Source organism: Leptonychotes weddellii, chromosome 6 (assembly GCF_054177405.1).
Source record: "Leptonychotes weddellii isolate Sample4059 chromosome 6, ASM5417740v2, whole genome shotgun sequence".
NCBI classification, from domain to species: domain Eukaryota; kingdom Metazoa; phylum Chordata; class Mammalia; order Carnivora; family Phocidae; genus Leptonychotes; species Leptonychotes weddellii.
Window position 1 is genome coordinate 91983538 of NC_138374.1, and position 18682 is coordinate 92002219.

At 40.7% G+C, this 18682-nt stretch overlaps 1 protein-coding gene and 1 pseudogene across 2 annotated transcripts in view; both read right to left on the bottom strand.

The window, feature by feature from the left end:
* The window catches only part of MRPS14 (mitochondrial ribosomal protein S14), a 29841-nt gene extending 11532 nt beyond the window's left edge, over nucleotides 1-18309 (bottom strand). Inside the window, exons 1-2 of one of the 2 annotated variants that reach the window (XM_006733059.3) lie at nucleotides 18169-18309; nucleotides 5882-6040 (exon numbers count right to left, since the gene is read on the bottom strand). In XM_006733059.3, the coding sequence (XP_006733122.1) occupies nucleotides 5882-6040; nucleotides 18169-18213 (204 nt within the window). In that variant the 5' untranslated portion in view covers nucleotides 18214-18309. Of the gene's footprint in view, nucleotides 1-5881; nucleotides 6041-17971; nucleotides 18133-18168 lie in introns of those variants that run through there. The other variant, XM_031027899.2, reaches the window with a different exon arrangement.
* Nucleotides 496-5871, bottom strand: LOC102745646 (swi5-dependent recombination DNA repair protein 1 homolog; annotated as a pseudogene).
* Nucleotides 18310-18682: the final 373 nt, after the last annotated feature.

The window sequence follows — 18682 nt, forward strand, 5'->3', positions numbered from 1 at the left end:
TTGATCTCGGGGTCGTGAGTTTGAGCCCCACACTGGGTGTAAAGATTACTTAAATAAATAAAAGCTTAAAAAAACAAAACAAAACAAAACCTGACTTCCAGAAATGCCCCAATTATTTTTTTAAATATGATCTAAGTTTCTTTTCACATTTCTTTAAATGTCAAGTTTTCTTTGGCAAATTTATCCAAAATACTAAATTTTAATTTTAGAGCTTATTTTATAGTTATATAACAGAGTGCCCTAAACTGATGTTCATCAAAATACTCTTCTCTAAGGGGTGCCTGGGTGGCACAGTTGGTTAAGTAGCTGCCTTTGGCTCAGGTCATGATCCCAGGGTCCTGGGATCAAGCCCCTCATCAGGTTCCCTGCTCAGTGGGAGTCTGCTTCTCCCTCTCCCTCTGTTGCTCCCCCTGTTTGTGCTCTCTTGCTCATGCTCTCTCTCTCTCAAATAAATCTCTTATATATATATATTTTATATATATGTATACATATATATATATATATATGAAGATACCTTTCTCTAAGCCCTAATGGTTTCTACCTTCCTTTTAAAATGTATTATCTTTTATCTTTTAGGTTGTCATTCCCAGAAATATTGGAGACAAAAATTATGATTTAAACACCCATAAAGTCTTCTTCATTTCTGTTATAGTACAGCAATTTATCATCTAACCCACAGTGGTCTATCAACTGAGTAAGGCTGGGTTTCTTCTCGACATAGCTGACGCAGCTCATAAAGTAATAGCGGCCTAAGACAGGTCAATCTTTGATCTGTACATTTTGATCAGTTTTAGGCTCTGAAGAAGGTATTCTTTCTCCTCAATCTCTCCACCAATTTTGCTTTTTCTTAATCCTCATCCGGGAAGATCTTCATTTACAAAGCCACTTTGTAGATCACTGTATACCTCAGTACCAAGTGATTTAGATTCATATGCACTGATATTCTTTAAGATTTTTTTTATTTTTAAGTAATCTCTTAATTAAGTAATACTTAAGTAATCTCGAACTTACAACCCTGAGATCAAGAGTCGCTTGCTCTATCAACTGAGCTAGCCAGGCGCCCCTGCACTGACATTCTTGAAGGTATTTTTCAAATATGTACTTTCTTCAAATTCACTGTGTTTAAATTTTTCTTGAAATACCGAACAGAACTGAAGATGCTGGTGTCTCTGAAAAAGTCTGATCATTTTCTTTATTCTCTACTTTAAGGCATTTTACCACACTGTAACAGGAATTAAATGAAGATCTAGTTTTCCTTAATCATTCTCTAAGTCTTGTACTCATAGCTTGTTTTCCCGAACTGCTTGTATGGGGAGATGGTGGACTAGCACAGGCCGGGAGTGCTAGGTAAAATCACAGCTGAGTCAGATCGGCTTTCTATCTTGAGAATGAACCTTGGTTTACCTCTCCCTCTGCCATCCCCAGTGCAGAAAACACACCCGAGGTGTTGCTAGCCTGGCTTTTTTGTTTTTCACTTCTGTTTGCATGGTATATGTTTTTCCATCCCATCACTTTCAGTCTGTATGTATCTTTAGGTCTTGAAGTGAGTCTCTTGTAGGCAGCATGTAGATGGGTCTTATTTTTTTTTTTATCCATTCAGTCACTCTATGTCTTGATTAGTCAGTCCTTCACATTTCAGTAATTACTGATAGATATGCACTTAATGCCAGTTTGTTAACTGTGTCCTTATTGTGTTCCTCTGTTTTTTTCTTCTCTTGCTCCTTTCCCTTGGGGTTTGATATTTTCTTTAGTGTCATGCTTGGATTTCTGTTTCTTTATTTTTTGTGTATCTACTTTAACTTCTTCATTTGTGGTAACTACTGGGTTATATATAACATCTTCTGTGTATAACAGTCTATATTACATTGACTGTAGCTTAAGTTTAAACTGAAAGCACTAAATTCCCGCCCTCCATGTTTTATGTATATGATGTCATATTTTATATCTTATTTTGTGTATCCTTAGACTAATTTTCATAGATAAAACTGATTACTACTTTGCTTTTTAGGTTTTAACCTCCATATCAGCTTTGTAAGTGAATAACCTACTATCTTTAGTGTGTTTGCCAATTTAACCAAGAAGGTGAAAAATCTATACTCTGAAAACTGTTAAGACACTGATGAAAAGAAATTGAAGACAACACAAAAAATGGAAAGATATTGCATGGTCATGGATTAGAATAATTATTATTATTAAAATGTCCATATTACCCAAAGTAATCTACAGATTCAGTGCAATCCCTATCAAAATACCAATAGCATTTTTCATAGAACTAGAACAAATAATACGAAAATTTGTTTGGAACCACAGAAAGTCCTGAATAGGCAAAGCAATCCTGAGAAACAACAAAGCTGGAGGTATCCCAATCCCAGATTTCAAGATATACCACAAAGCTATAATAATCAAAACAGTAGGGTACTGGCACAAAAAGAGACACAACAGGTCAACGGAATAGGAAGCCCCGAAATAAATCCATGTTTTTATGGTCAATTAATCTATGACAAAAGAGGCAAGAATGTACAATGAGGAAAAGACAGTCTTTTCAATAAATGGTGTTGGGAAAACTGGACGGCCACCTGCAAAAGAATGAAACCGGACCACTTACTTATACCATACACAAAAATAAACTTAATATGGATTAAAGATCTAAATGTGAGACCTGCAACCACGTAACTCCTAGAAAACATAGGCAGTATCTTGGATATCAGCCTTAGCAATTATTTTTCTAGATGTATCTCCTCAGGTGAGGGAAACAAAAGCACAAACTATTGGGACTACACCAAAATAAAAAGCTTCACATCAAAGGAAATCATCATTAAAACAAAAAGGCAATCTACTGAAAGGGAGAAGACTTCGACAAACAATATATCTGAAAGAGGGTTAATATCCAAAGTATATAAAGAACTTACACAACTCAATACCAAAAAACCAAATGATCCAATTAAAAAACAGGGAGAGGACTTAAATAGACATTTTTTCAAAGAAGACATAGATGGCCAATAGACATATGAAAAGATGCTCAACCTCACTAACGATTAGGGAAATGAAAATCAAAACCACAATGAGGTATCACCTTACAACTTTCAGAATGGGTAAAACCAAATGTTGGCAAAGATGTAGAGAAAATGGACTCCTCCTATACTGTTGATGGGAATGTATACTGGTGCAGCCACTGAAGGAACAGTATGAAGTTTCCTCAAAAAATGAAAAATAGAAATACTATACAATCCAGTAATTCCACTAGTGAGTATTTGCATAAAGAAAACAAAAACACTAATTCGAAAGAATACATGCACTCCTATGCTTATCACAGCATTATTTACAATAGTCAAGATACGGAAGCAACCCAAGTGTCCAACAATAGATGAATGGATAAAGAAGATGTGGTGTGTATAATAGAATAGAATATTACTCAGCCTTAAAAAACAAGATCCTGCCATTTGTGACGACATGGATGGACTCAGAGGTTATTATACTAAGTGAAATAAGTCAAACAGAGAAAGACAAATACCATATGACTTCACGTATAGGTGAAATCCAAAAAACAAAACAACTGAACAAATAAACAACTATAGTAGAAATTGACCCATAAGAACAGAAAACTGGTGACTGCCAGAAGGCAGGTAGGTGGGTACATGGGCAAAAGGGGTGAAGGGAAATGGAAAGTACAGGCTTCCAGTCATGGAATGAGTAAGTCACAGGGATGAAAGTTACAGCATAAGGACTATAGTCAATGTATTGTAAATAGTGTTACATGGTGACAGATGGTAACTACACTAGTGGTGAGCATAGCATTTTGTACAGAGTTGTTGAATTACTATGTTGTATCCCTGAAACTAACAGAATAGTGTGTGTGAACTATACTTCAATTAAGCAAAAAAAGATGGGACACCTGCGTGGCTCAGTCAGTTAAGTGTGTCTGCCTTCAGCTCAGGTCATGATCTCAGGGTCTTGGGATTGAGCCCCACATGGGGCTCCCTGCTCAGTGGGGAGCCTGTTTCTCCCACTCCTCCCAGCTCATGCTCTCTTCCCTATCTCTGTTGCCATCTCTGTCTCTCTCAAATAAATAAAATCTTAAAAAAGAAAAGTAACATACAGAATTGTTGAATCAATGTGTTAGTCAACTGAAAATAACATTCTATGTCAATTAATTTCAATTTTTAAAAAAGAGGTATATTTTTCCAGTTATAAAATAAGTCACAGAAATAGGGAATATAGTCAATAATATTATAAAAACGTATGGTGACAATGACTACACTTACCATAGTACACACTGAGTAATATACAGAATTATCAAATACATACATTGCACATCTGAAAAAAGAATTATTTCCTAATTTCCAAAAGCTTACGCATGTGTTCCCACTATGAAATACTTAGAGAATTATATAAAACACAAATGAGTCAATGAATGGTGGGTAATATGTGCTAGAGAGTGGACTGGAGAGGAGAAATCACCAGGCAGGTAAAGTTTCGCAGAAGCTGTCCTCTTAGAACCGCTCTAAGTGACTTATGTATGCATGTACCTATCATATACATACATATATACCTCTCCTTGTTCCCAAAAAGATTTAAGTCAGTTTACAAATGAGGAAATTGGGGCATAGGGAACAGGAGACTATAGAGTGTGCTGTGAAAAGCCTGTACGTCTGTTAGAACTGGGACATAAGTTTGATTTGTATGCTTCTTAGTAGGTGACACAGAGCCAGGATCAGTTCCTAAAACTCAGAGTCTTTGAAAAGCTACTGCTGGTTCTCATAGCAGAGCCATTTCTTCTGGGGGTCTTCATCAGTAATTCCTCCATGACATCTTAAGTTGTTTCTCAGGGGCCACCTCTTCCTACTCCCTAAATATAGTCAAGTAGCTTAATGCCATATGGTAAAATAAAAGCCCTAAGAGAGTGGTTCAGGGCACTCAGCTTTCCGCTGATCTGGCTAATCTAGACAAGATTTAAAAGAATTCATAGTAATGAATGGCCTGTATATTATTCAGCCAGCTTCTATATGTTTTTTTTTTTTTTTATCTTACTCTGAACTTTTGATAGTTTGAGTAGCCTTGAGTTTGAATTATACTCCTTGATAAGACTCTTTTGTTTTGTTTCTTTAAAGATTTATTTATTTATTTATTTGAGAGAGAGGACGAGAGAGAGCAAGAGAGAGAGGAGAAGAGCAGGGAGAGGGAGGGAACCCTGAAGCAGACTGTGAGCCCAACGATGCAGGGCTGGATCCCAGGACCCTGAGATCATGACCTGGGCTGAAATCAGGAGTCCGCTGCTTAACTGACTGAGCCACCCAGGCACCCCAGTAAGACTCCTGAATGCAGGTATTCTATGTCACCAGGTAGGTGCAGGACCTTATGCTTAAGGAAGTCAAATAGGGTTGACATCCTCTTATTCAAGTTAAGGAGTACAAGAAAGTAAACCTAGAGGAAAGCCACCTCAGCACACAGAGGTGGGCAAAGGAGTTCAGAGAGGCAGGCTAGGAATTGCCCTGGGGGAGGAACAGTTTAGGCCACCTGGCCGGCCTCATGGGTCAGCACGGCCTCCCAATGCCTTGACAGGTCAAAGAGTGGGAAGAAGTTGCGGGGGGGAGCGGCGGGAAGAGATCTTAGGTCAAAATAACTGCCCAATTTGTGTGGTTACCATGCACCAGTACTTTCTAAGGGTCATCTAGTGAAACAATTAAAAGGCTAGTTAGGAATGAATAGTTCTCTTTAGTCTGAAACTCACCAAAATCACTTCAAGGGTATTAATTTATGTTGACTAAGATATCTTGATCATATTCTCCAGAAATTATATTGTTACTAAGTCACAACAGTATCAATTGTGCTCTGATTTGAGAATGATCTTGTGGTAGAGAGGGGCTCATCTTAATTAGCTCACCTGAAGATCTTTTGGCAAAATGGTATTCTTCCTGAGTGAATTGATCCGTAGCCTCTCATCTGCATATTCATAGGCCATTTTTCGTCTCTTCACGTCACGCAACATTTTCCAGTCTACGTAATAACCTCGAACTTGGCCTGAAGGTGATGAAGGAACCATCTAAAAGATAAGAACAAGGTGAAGGATCATGAGACCCAGGCTCTGCCAGTGTCTCTCATCCTGTGATCCCTTTTATTGACCATTTATGACCTAATAGTTTTTTTTCCTAGTAATTTTGGATCACTTTAATAGCTTAAACTAATAGACTCAATTCAAAATAAGTAACTTCTACAAATGTACATTAATCCAAAATGGTGGTAACTAATAATGCCAATAAGGTGTGTTAAGAGAGTGAAAAATTTTCTTAGATTTTTAAATATAATTCTGTTTGACCTTTACTTAGGCTAATAGTTATATGGTTCAAAAACCAAAAAAGAATAAAAAGAAACAGTGTAGACTCCCTCCCACCTCATCTCTTACCTGCCCAATGACCACCCCTCTACCTCCAAAGGTATCCACCATTACTAGATCCTGTATATCCTTCCAGAGATCTTTGTCTATACAAATACATATACATACTTCCTCCCCCATATTTCATGCCCTCCCCCCTTTTTTCTCATTTAACAATGTATCTTGAAGATCTTTCATATCCATATGTTAAAAAGTCTCTCCAATTTTTTTAGGTTGCATATTCCACTGTCCATACAGTAGACCTGACAAGGTTCAGGGCATATGACCTCAAAATATGACACCTTGACATTATTGAGTACATCAAGCACAAGGAATTTGAGAAACAGCAGGTGCAGGAAAGACTTTCTGACCTCCCCCTAAAGCAGGTGTTAAGACCTTCAGGTGAGAGGTGCCCTCCCTATACCTGACAGGGGTTTGGGGAGGGGGGTATGGGAAACCTTATCATTGAAGATGGAGGGACACCAAGAGGAATCAAAGAACAGGCCTTGCTGTTTGCGGAGTTTATCACACTTAGCTCATACTCCTATCACATTTCCCCACAACTTCCCACTTCACCAGACCTAGCATTAATATTCAGGTTTAACCCTTTGGTTATCACTTCCTTATAAAGGCTCATGTATCATGTAAAACTTACACATTTGTATGCTTCTCTCCTGTTCATGTCTTTTGTTACAGGGGCCCCAGCTGAGAACTTAGAACAGAAGGAAATGATTTTTTCCTCCTCACAGATGCATCATTTATTTAATCTGGGACCTCCTGGCAGACATCTAGATCACACCTCACCTTTTATCGTTAAACAATGCTGCACTGAGTAACCTCCTACATAAATTATTTCACATGCATTCCTATAGATTAGCAAGGTACATTCTTGGAAGCAGAATTGCTGGGGTAAAGGGTACTTTGAAATTATCACTGGCCTAAAATTTCTTAGCACAAGTTGTCTAGTAATAAGACAGTTTGTTTCTCACTGTCACATGTTTACTTGGTAAAAAGAAAACTACAGGCCCAAAATGTCATCACTTAGGCTGGGTCCTCAAACAAGAGCTTAATACCTAATCTACTTGCAGTTTCAACCTCCCCCAGAAAAAGTCTTAACTGATTGGGCAGGACTTTTCTGATGGGTGCCAATACGTGCCACCTGGGCCCCGTCCCCCAAAGGAAGATGAGGCCGTCTGCATAAGACCCCCTGCTCCCCCCACGAAGGGAAAGTGACCTTGCCTGAAGACAACTAATGATTTTCTTGCCTCACCCTTCCTATAAAAAAAACCCCCTCCCATTCTCTACATTTCCTTAGAGGTCCCTTCTACTTGCTGCTGCCTGATCGTGAATCATTTAATAAAGCCAACTGGATCTCCAAATTTACTTGGTTAAATCTTGTTTTGTTTTAACAGATTTAGCCGTAGCGTTGGGCTATGAATCGAACTTCTCATGGCATTCCGGGACAATGAGAAACACAGGCATGGCACCCTGTGAACCCTTTTGAGTTTGGTCCTTCTTGCCATTTTTGAGAGCCACTGCTAAGCCCCCCTAGGTTTCAGCTTTGCTCCTCTTGCATTTGAGATACTTATCTAATATTGGCTTTCTAGTCCGGGGTTAATGGGTCCATCTAGATCAGTGGGGATCCTAACAGAGCGCCTGTCTTTCTCACTTGGTTTAGTCTGCAATTCCACATTGGAATCCCTTCCCCAGTTCCAGTCTGCATTCCCCACTTACTGGTTTAGTCCTTTTCCCATTTCCTGTCTGCAGTCTCCCTGAATGGAGTCTGCTGGTTTAGTGCACATTGGTAACTGCTGATGGTGCACACGGTCTTCTGTTGGCCAGTCTGCAGTGACATGTTTTCATTAGTGCTGGTGTGGCAAGGTGCATGTTTGTTTATCTTGTTTTGTGTGTACCTAAAGGCTATAGCTAATGGGGATCTTGAAGAACAAAAAGCCACAAAAAATTGGTGGGCACAGGTCCAGCGTGTGAGACCGTAGAGCGCTCGCCATCTAACTCAAAGACTCCCGTGTTAGGGGTAAGTGGTCACAGAAAGGGTTAGATGGATGGTAGGTCACCAGCCAACCTCAAGAAACTTCCATGCAATGAGATACTATGTAAAACACAGTTCCCAACCCTGAAGCACACCCCTCCTACATAGGAGATTGGCTCTGAGAGACCCAAAGCATAGCTAAAGTGGTCAATGTGCACACAAACACCAAAACAAACCAACACTGGGTAGGGGTTTTCCTTTCTTCTTGTTCTCTGACCTAAGAGTTTGGCTTTGTGACTGGTGAGAATATTCTCTGTGGTCTTCACCATCTGGAGGGTGCACTTACTGGGGTGCACATTTATGGCCAGCTGAACAGACTGGGGATCTGTTACAAGCAGCACTCTCTGCTGGGCAGTGCCGGCTCTCAGGAGAGTTTGTCCTAAGAGGTCCCAGCCTATTAGGGGCCTTTGTCATCTCAACCTGTATTGCTTGTTAGTGCTAGAAAACCCATTCCAGACTACCTGCTTGGTATCACAGATTAGGCGGTTGTGACTAAAGGCGATTCACGTTTGTGGGAGACTGGAGACCGTGTGCACACATTATTCTTATCACTTATGCAATGAAGTCTTTGCTTTTTTTTTTTTTTAAAGATTTTATTTATTTGACAGAGAGATACACAGCGAGAGAGGGAACATAAGCAGGGGGAGTGGGAGAGGGAGAAGCAGACTTTCCGCGGACCAGGGAGCCCGATGTGGGGCTCGATCCCAGGACCCTGGGACCATGACCTGAGCCGAAGGCAGATGCTTAACGACTTAGCCACCCAGGTGCCTGAAGTCTTTACTTTCTTAGACTATTCTTCGGAGTAAACTTTTGGATCAAGGTGGCTGCATTATCTACGCCCTCTGGATGCCCCTTGTCTTTGGGTAAGCCATAAAAGGCTTATTGGTATGAGTTGATACTAAAATGAATGAGACCCTACTTGTCAATGGCCAAATGATGGATCCTTTAAATTGGCTATATTTAAAAAAAAAAATTCTTTAGAAAGAGCTCTCAATTGCCTTATTAGTGTAATGGCTGGCCCTAGGGACTCCTTTGACAAGAAAAAGAACAAAAATTAGACTTAAGACAAATAATGTCCACATCCAATCAAAATTCCCCTCCTTAAAAATCCAGCCCCATCTGCTGGTTTTAACTTCCCCTTTCCTACAAAATTTACAAAGAGCACTCCAGCCTAATCTTTAGGTTCAAAGTATATATGCTACTCCTGTAAATGTGAAAAGCCAGACTGTGAATTTAGCAGAATCACTGGGAACAAATTGTAGGGTTTGGTTTACTGTAACCAACACCTGCCAGCTTCACGCATTTTCACACAATGATCTTTGTAGATATAACCTAGACACTTCCTCCCCCAACAAAGAATTCATGTCCCCTGAAAAGCAGCAAATTTTTTAAGGTATAAAGCTAATACTTTATACTAATAGAAGTTAATAGATGCCAAAGTTGAATTGTATAAGCAGAAAAAAAGGTCTCTATTGAATGGCTTTATTTTATACAGATTTTACAAAGACAGAAATCCTTTAGTTCTCATTTTAGTTAAAAATCTTCCTAATATGAAGAAACAAATCTAGTTAAACGGGTGGGCCGGTTCCTTGATATTCAGGCTGTAAATCAGTTCCTTGGAGAATTAAAAACTGTCTTTGTCTTACAAATCTCTACAAAACCAGAAATGAAACTCCAGAAACAAGTCAAAACCCAATCTTTACCAATGCCCAAATCTCGCCTAATCCTCTCAAAATGTTGTAAAAGACCAGGATATTGAAACAAAATTGTCCTATTAAGAAAAAGGATATATTTTAGGGGCCCCTGGGTGGCTCAGTCAGCTAAGTGTCTGCCTTGGGCTCAGGTTATGATCCCAGGGTCCTGGGATCGAGTCCTGAGTTGGGCTCCCTGCTGAGAGGGGAGGTGATAAATCTTATCACATCTCTGAAATGTAAGCACAGCCCACAATCACCTGAGACTGAAGGAAAAAAAAGGCCCTTTTATCTTTTTTTTAAAAAATATTTATTTATTTGAGAGAGGGAGGGAGAGAGAATCCCAAGCAGACTTCCCGCTGAGCGTAGAGCCCCTTGACGTGGGGCTTGAGCTCACCACCCAGAGATCATGACCTGAGCTGAAATCAAGGGTCCGATGCTTAACTGACTGAGCAGCCCAGGTGCTCCATGACAGAGGTCCTTTCAAAATACAAACTGCTAAAAGGGTTCTTAGGCTCAGACTTCAACACCTCTGACAACAGAGGGATAGACTCCAAATCTCCACCTTGAAGAAAATTTCGATACTTTCTCTGTAAATTTTCTACCCCTATCTTCTCCAGAACCTAAGAGCAAACACAAAACTACAGGGAGAAGTTTTTCATCCAAAAAAACAAAAAAATACAGGGAGGTGTTCAGAAATCAGGCCTATATGTCCTCTCCACAAATATTAGTAAAAACAAATGTTATAAATTTTTGTTCACATCTTGTCTATTTGTGTCCATTTATGTTGTAAATATTAGATATTTTCTTTACCTCCACATGGTACAGCTAAAATTAATTTGTAAAAGAGCTCTATTTAGTTGGTTTGAAGGCAAGTGCTTATAAAATTTGTGCATTCTAAAACTCTCAGAAAGAAACTAACCCAAATGTGTTTTCAAGTTCATATGATATGAAAAAATACTTGAAATCAAAACTAGTTTAAAACAGATATGTCTTGGGGCACCTGGACGGCTCAGTTGGTTAAGCGACTGCCTTCAGCTCAGGTCATGATCCCAGGGTCCTGGGATTGAGCCCTGCATCAGGCTCCCTGCTTTGCAGGGGAGCCTGCTTCTCCTTCTCCCTCTGCCTGCCACTCCCCATGCTTGTGCTCTGTCAAATAAATAAAATCTTAAAAAAAAAAACAAAACAGACATGTCTTTCAAGGTATCAACATTAAATATAAAACTTTATTCTACCTAAGCTATCTCTTAGAACATCTGCCCACCAAAAAATAATACCTTAGGATAATGCTTTGTCTAATGTTTAATGAAGTTCTGGTAGGTAATCTAAACTTAATTATTTAACAAATAGACTAAATAAAGAGTTTTAGGTAAATTTTTAAAATAGTGTCCCCAAATCCTTTTGATAACTTGAAACCTTAAAGTTTTGTTAAGTTAAACAATGAGTTAAGTTGAATTCATTAAATATCTAGATCATTTCCAAATAAGACAAAATACTAAAACAGTAATTACTAAACACAGGTTTATCTACTTTTGGATTCTTATTACAGAAATCTAAAAGATATTTAGATGTGTTAATGGTACATGAAAAAAATTAAAAAGGCATACATATGCTTCTACATAGTATGAAATGTAACCATAAATTTGCAAATTTAAGGAATGCTGGTTAATAGATCATTCACAATTGCTTACCTTAGTTTTTACTACAAATTAAAGTTTCCAAAGTTAAAAACGTTAATTAATATACGTAATTAAAGCTACTAAAAATAAGGGGAACATCTCCATATGCCAAAAAAGGGAGTAAAAAACGTATGAGAAATAAAGATGAATTTTTTGTTAAGGGGAAAAAATTAATTTTGTCCTAAAATAAGGCTGGTTGTTTAAAGAAAAACAGGACAAAAATGGAATGCAGGGGAAAACAGTTATAAAAGGTTTGTGGAAAAGGAATCTTTGAAAAGGAATTTAAAATGTGGTCAAGCTGGTTAAGATTAAAATGAATTTATTTAAAAAAATGAGTTTTGGGGTGCCTGGGTGAGACAGTCAGTTGAGCATCCGACCCTTGGTTTTGGCTCAGGTTGTGATCTCAGGGTCGTGAGATCAAGTCCTGTGCTGGGCTCCATGCTCAGCGTAGAGTCTGCTTAGGACTCTTTCTCCCTCTCCCTCTGCCCCTCCCCTCTGTGCTCACATTCTCTCTAAAATAAATACATAAAAAAGGACACTCAACTGAGCCACCCAGGTACCCCTGAATAAATAAAATCTTTTTAAAAAAATGAGTTTTGGGGGCGCCTGGGTGGCTCAGTTGGTTAGGTGACTGCCTTCGGCTCAGGTCATGATCCTGGAGTCCCAGGATCGAGCCCCACATCGGACTCCCTGCTCAGCGGGGAGTCTGCTTCTCCCTCTGACCCTCCCCCGTCTCATGTTCTCTCTCTCAAATAAATAAAATCTTAAAAAAAAAAAAAAAAAAGAGTTTTAAGGGGCACCTGGCAGGCTCAGTCCATACAGCATGTGACTTTTGATCTCGGGGTCATGAGTTCAAGCCGTTGGGTATAGAGCTTACTTTAAAAAAAAAAAAGGAAAATGAGGAGTGCCTGGGTGGCTCAGTTGGTTAAGTGTCCAACTCCTGATATCAGCTCAGGTCTTGATATCAGCTCAGGTCTGGATATCAGAGTCCTGAGTTCAAGCCCCACATTGGGCTCCATGCCCAGTGTGGAGCCTACCTAAAAAAAATATATATATTATATTTTTAATATCAAAAGCTGATACCGGGGGTGTTTGGGTGGTTCAGTTGGTTAAGCATCAGACTCTTGATTTCAGCTCAGGTTATGATCTCAGGGTCTTGAGACTGAGCCCCGTGTGGGGCTCCATGCTCAGCGGGGAGTCTGCTTGAGATTCTCTCTCTCCCCTCTCTCATTCATGCTCTCAATCTCTCTCTCTAATATAATCAAATAGCACCTGGGTCACTCAGTTGGTTAAGCGTCTGCCTTTAAAAACAGTCTACCAGCAATGTCTGATCTGTTTGGGCCATAATCCTGGAAAAACTGTTTGTGCTCCCAGAGGCTTCAGACCTCCTTATGTACCCTTTGTGCACCTGCAGCTGGACTTCATTTAACTGCCGCTTAGCATGGGTGATCAATGTTCTTGTTATTGTATGTGTTTTCTGAATGGGCTGAAGATTTCCCCCCTGCGGTATACTTTCCATGATCTCCAAAGACCAAAGCACCCACTTCACTGGGTAAATCATACAAACATTAACAAAAACCTTGCAAACCTTTTGGGATTCTATCAGTATATGATATTCTGCTGCTCTCTTGTTGTATCATGCTAGTATGACTAGCTACTGCAAATCTTTAGTACCTTAAGCTAAACCCTATCATCAACAGGTAAATAAAGCTTTCTCTGAACCCCAGTTCAAAGGATTCTGTTGGTTACAGTCTGAAGCCTGAGGACTGGGCGTTTTAGAAACATCATCAGAGAAAAACAACTTTCGAGCCCCGCTGGAGAAGACCTTACCAAGTACTCCTGACCAGTTGACACTGCTGCAAAACTAAAAGGTATTAAGCCTTGGGTACACACAGCTAAAAAACACTCCACCTGACACCTGGCCCATACAGATGCTGCAGACCTCTAAACCAAATTGACAAGGAAGAGAAGTAACTGACACTGAGGTAGACTGCTTCCACTCAAGATGACAGATCAAGACTTCATACTATAAACATAAAACCCATTCTCCTTTTCCTTTAATCTGGCACTCCCTGGGAAGATTAACATCCTCAGGCCCTTGCTAAGAGGGGGTAACCTCTTATTTCAGGCTAGGAGAAAATCTAACTGTGCTCTTAACTTCTCACAAGTAAAATAAGACATCTAATTGGTCAATTCCCCTGAATTCACACTGTTGAGTTAAAAAGGATCTACGAGGAGGCTTTCATGACTCAGGATTTATTCCTTTTGACAGGTCTGTATTTCTCTGGTTGGGGATAAACATAAACGAAGCTACGATCAAGAACTGCTCCTTAATTCTTAAAATTATTGCAAAATCCGTTGCTAAAGCAATTGCAGCCCAATAAAAATCCTTAAACTCTCTAGCAAAGTTGCCCTTGATAGGAAAGTAGCTCTTGATTATCTTTTTTTTTTTTTTTTTAAAGATTTATTTATTTATTTATTTGACAGAGAGAGACACAGTGAGAGAGGGAACACAAGCAGGGGGAGTGGGAGAGGGAGAAGTAGGCTTCCCGCTGAGCAGGGAGCCCCACGCGGGGCTCCAACCCAGGACTCTGGGATCATGACCCGAGCCGAAGGCAGACACTTAACGACTGAGCCACCCAGGCGCTCCACTCCTGATTATCTTTTATCTGAGCAAGATGCCTGTCCTTATGGCCCACCACCACCTGCTGTGCATGGGTTAACACTTCTGAGGAAGCTGAAACTCAATTACATAAGATCATAGAACAAGTGACTTGGCTTAAAAAGGTAGCTCCTTCCCTGGGGTCTTTGACTTATTTAATTTTGATTAGTTTGGGTCTTGGGGACTATAGCTCTATAGTACACTCCATATACTGGGAATTATCTTGCTTATATTAATCATAGTAATTCCCTGGTGCATTGTATTCTCTCAAAAGTTTTAAATGCATGTTCACAGCTGCTAACCATCAGGCAAATGATCTAAGACTTGAAACATCTGGGGGTGCCTGGCTGGCTCAGTCGGTATAGTGTGCGACTCTTGATCTTGGGGTTGTGAGTTTGAGCCCCACATCAGGCACAGAGATTACTTTAGAAATTTTTTTAAAAATTAAGAGATTTCAAACATCTAAGGAACAAAGAAAATGACCAACTTAAAAAACCTGAAGCCATGACCTGTGAATATCCCAGAGGTTAAGCCAACATGTCATGACCTATGGATATCACACAAAGGAATAACAAAAACTGCTATAACTTGAGGTTGGTCACTGAGTGGAGCTAAGGCCTTCAATTCAATTCAATTCAATTCACATTTCTGTTAAGCTGAGAGTTTGACCAAAAGGGGGTAATTAATTGTAAAAAACAGAAAACCACAGACCCAAATGGCATTACTTAGGCTGAGTCCTCAAACCAGAGTTTAATACCTAATCTACTCACAGTTTCAACTTCCCCCACAAAAGCATTCTTAACTGGTCAGTCAGGAATTTTTTGATGGGCACCAATAAGTGCCACATGGGCCTTCCATCCCCCAAAGGAAGAGGAGGTAATCTGCATGATAAGACCCCCTGCTCATCCCCCTAAGGGAAAGTGACCTTGCCTGGAACAATCCTTTTCTTTTGCTAATAACTTTCTTGCCCTACCCTCTTTCCTATAAAAACCCTCATTTTGTACAGTTCCTGATTCCAGAATCATTTAATAAAGGCAATTAGATCTTCAAATTTACGCAGCTCAGTTTTGTCTTATAGTGGAGGCATAGATTGTATAGCCCACTAAAACTCAAGTCTGGCTTGAAAAAAAATACACTCAAAACATTTATTGCTCTATTACATTATTTCTTCTGTGAATGTTTTATGTCTTTTGCCTACATTTAGACTGTCAATATTTTAGGTTTCTAACAGTACTATATACATTAAGATTACATTCCATTCTGTTCTGTACACATCCTATTTCCTATTTCCCCCCCCCCCACCTGTGTTTACCTCCCAAAAAGCTTTCGGGGGGCCCTCTTCAACTCATGCTCTACAGTCATCAAAATATTCTAAATCCTCAACTTCTCTTAACATCTTCAGATTTTTGCTCTAGCTGAATCCTGAATCCCTCCTGATGGGCTTCCCCTGTAGTTTTTTCTCCCGTGACTGGGCACAGAGGTGGGGGGAAGTGTATTCCTTGCTCTTTGGGGCAGCTCCCAAGCCTTCCTTCCTGAAAGGAAGCTCCGTCTCGTGCTTTTGGCTTATATCTCCCATCACCCCTCCCTCCTGCACTCTTCTACCACAGCCCCTCCCTTTCATTTATCACTGAATCTAGATCCTGGGTCACTGTCACCCTCCAATATTCTTGTCCTAACTCCTGGTGACCTCAATATACATGGAATTATCTCCTGATTTCTCTGTTCCTTGAACTCCTCTCCTCCAGGGATTTCAGTACTCCCTTCCATGCCCTAGGTCTTTTATTACCAGTAAGTCCAAGCTTTCTGTTATCTCAGTTTTGGTGCCTCGTTCTCTATCACTTCTTTCTGGCTTGCTCCTTCAAACACCCCAACAACAACCCCTGTGAGGTTTTTAATTCATTGTCCTACCACTTTTCACTCACAGCTTTTGATTTCCTGTCTCCCTCTTACCCAGCCTGAATTCCACAGTGCATAAATACAATGTTGTACTTCATACAAACTCAACTCCCTGGCCTCTCTCTCTCTCACACATCACTGTACTTGCTCCAATTCTTGTCCCTAGTTTTCCTGTCTGCTCCTATTTCACACCATTTCCTCTTCCCTTAAATCCCTAACACTTGCTCCCACACCCTCACACTCCACTGATGACTTCTCTTTAATTACAAAATTAGAAGCAATCAGGAGAGAATTTCCATAAACACCCACTACTACATCTACCCACTTACTAGCTTCTGTAATCATATGCTGTACATTCTCTCCTGTTATTAAATATCCACTCTTATAGTAGCTGCTAACCACATATTACTACTGAACATTTGAAATGTAACTAGTGCAACTGGGGAATGTAATTCCTAATGTTATTTAATTTTAATTCATTAAATATTTAAACTGAAGCAGTTGTAAATATTAAACAACTTTACTGTTTTGGTGGGACATTTTCTATTTTAATGGTGGAAAATCTGGCATCCAAACTGAGATGTGCTGTAAGTAAAATGCAAACTGGATCTTGAAGATCTAGTATGAAAAAAGAATGTAAATTTCTCTTAAGTCATCTTCGTAGATTACATATTGAAATTAATATTTTGGATATGCTGGCTTCAAATATTTAAAATTAATTTCATGTTTCTTTTTACTTTTTTAACATGGCTACTAAATATTTTTTTTTTAAAGATTTTATTTGAGAGCGAGCGAGCGAGAAAGAGAGCACGAACAGGGGCAGAGGAAGGGGGACAAGCAGACTGCCCTCTGATCAGGGAGCCCAACGTGGAGCTCCATCCCAGCACCCTGGGATCATGACCCCAGCCAAAGGCAGACGCTTAACCGACTGAGCCACCCAGGTGTCCCTAGAATATTTTAAATTAACATATGCAGTTGGCATTATATTTCTATTGGACAACACTACCACGGAGGATGAACTGTCCACGTTTAGACTAAACAATGGAACATGAGGCCCATCACCTCTTACCTACAAAAAGGTACAGCTCCACAATTATTCCTTCTCTTAATTTTTCCCACGCTACAAGATCTTTCCCGTTAACACAAAAAGTTACTTTTGTCACGTGAAAAAACAAGGACACAAAACACCCACTCTTAACCCACCTCTCCTTCCAGCAGCTACCGACCCATTTTTCTGCTCCCCTTGGAGCAAAACATCAAAGCAAAGGTTTGTCTATACTCATAGTCTCTCAATTTCTTTCCTCTCGTTCTCTCTCGAACGCTTTGGCCCCCATCACGCCATTGAAACTGCTATGATGAGGACTCCCAACAACTTCCACGCTGCTAAAACCAACAGCCAATTCTCAGCCCTTTTACTTGGCCTGTCAACTTTGAGCACAGAGCTGACCACTCCCTGCTCCCTGAAATGCTGTCGTCGCCTGCTTCCGGGCCACCAGTCTCTGGGCTTTCCCTCTCCCTCGAGGAACTCCCGTCAAGTCTCCTTTGCTCGGCTCTCCTCGCTTAACACTGGAGTCCCTGGGGCCTCAATCCAAGGACCCCCTTCTCTTCTCCACCTGCACTCACTTCTGTATAAATCGGCGGCAATCTGCAGCTTTCAATGCCTGTCAGAGGCTTACGAACATCAAATTTACATTTGCAGCTCGGACCTCCCTTGGGGCGGATCCGCACTGGGTGCCACAGGTGGCCGAGTGGTAGAGGACCCGTGGGTTTGGGGATTCAGTGGGGAGGACGAGGCGTGGGGCTAAGGGCGCGGGCCTGACCTTCCGGACGGTCCGCAGCAGGGAGCCCAGCATGGAAGCCGCCATGTTATCCGCCGCAAACGCCGAACCGCCGGAATTTTATTGACTGCCCAATGCGGCGACGACGCGAGGGGCGGGGCCCGGGGCGCAGGGGGCGGGACGGAGGGCGGGTCTTTAGCCTACAGCTGGAGGGCTTACTTATTGGCTTTGCGTTCTCGCGGTATTTCACGGAACATGAGCAAGTTACAAATCCGGAAGTGCGACTTTGATACTGTTGGTGCAGTGTGGCGCTCCTCGCTTCTTGCTGCCATACCTTCAGTTTTAGGTGCTGTTAAACTGCCTTCGTCCTTACCCAGCTACTTTCCTTCCGCTCCCCCTCAGCTCTTCGTCACCAATTTCTCTTCCCCAGAGTCCTTCCCGGTCTCGCTCAACCTGCTTCCCCTCCTCCTATGTCTTCCATCCAGTTTAGGGTGCTGTTTGCCATAAACCTAGAATTATTGCCAGCTCCTCCTTCTCTGTAATTCCCTCTGTAGAT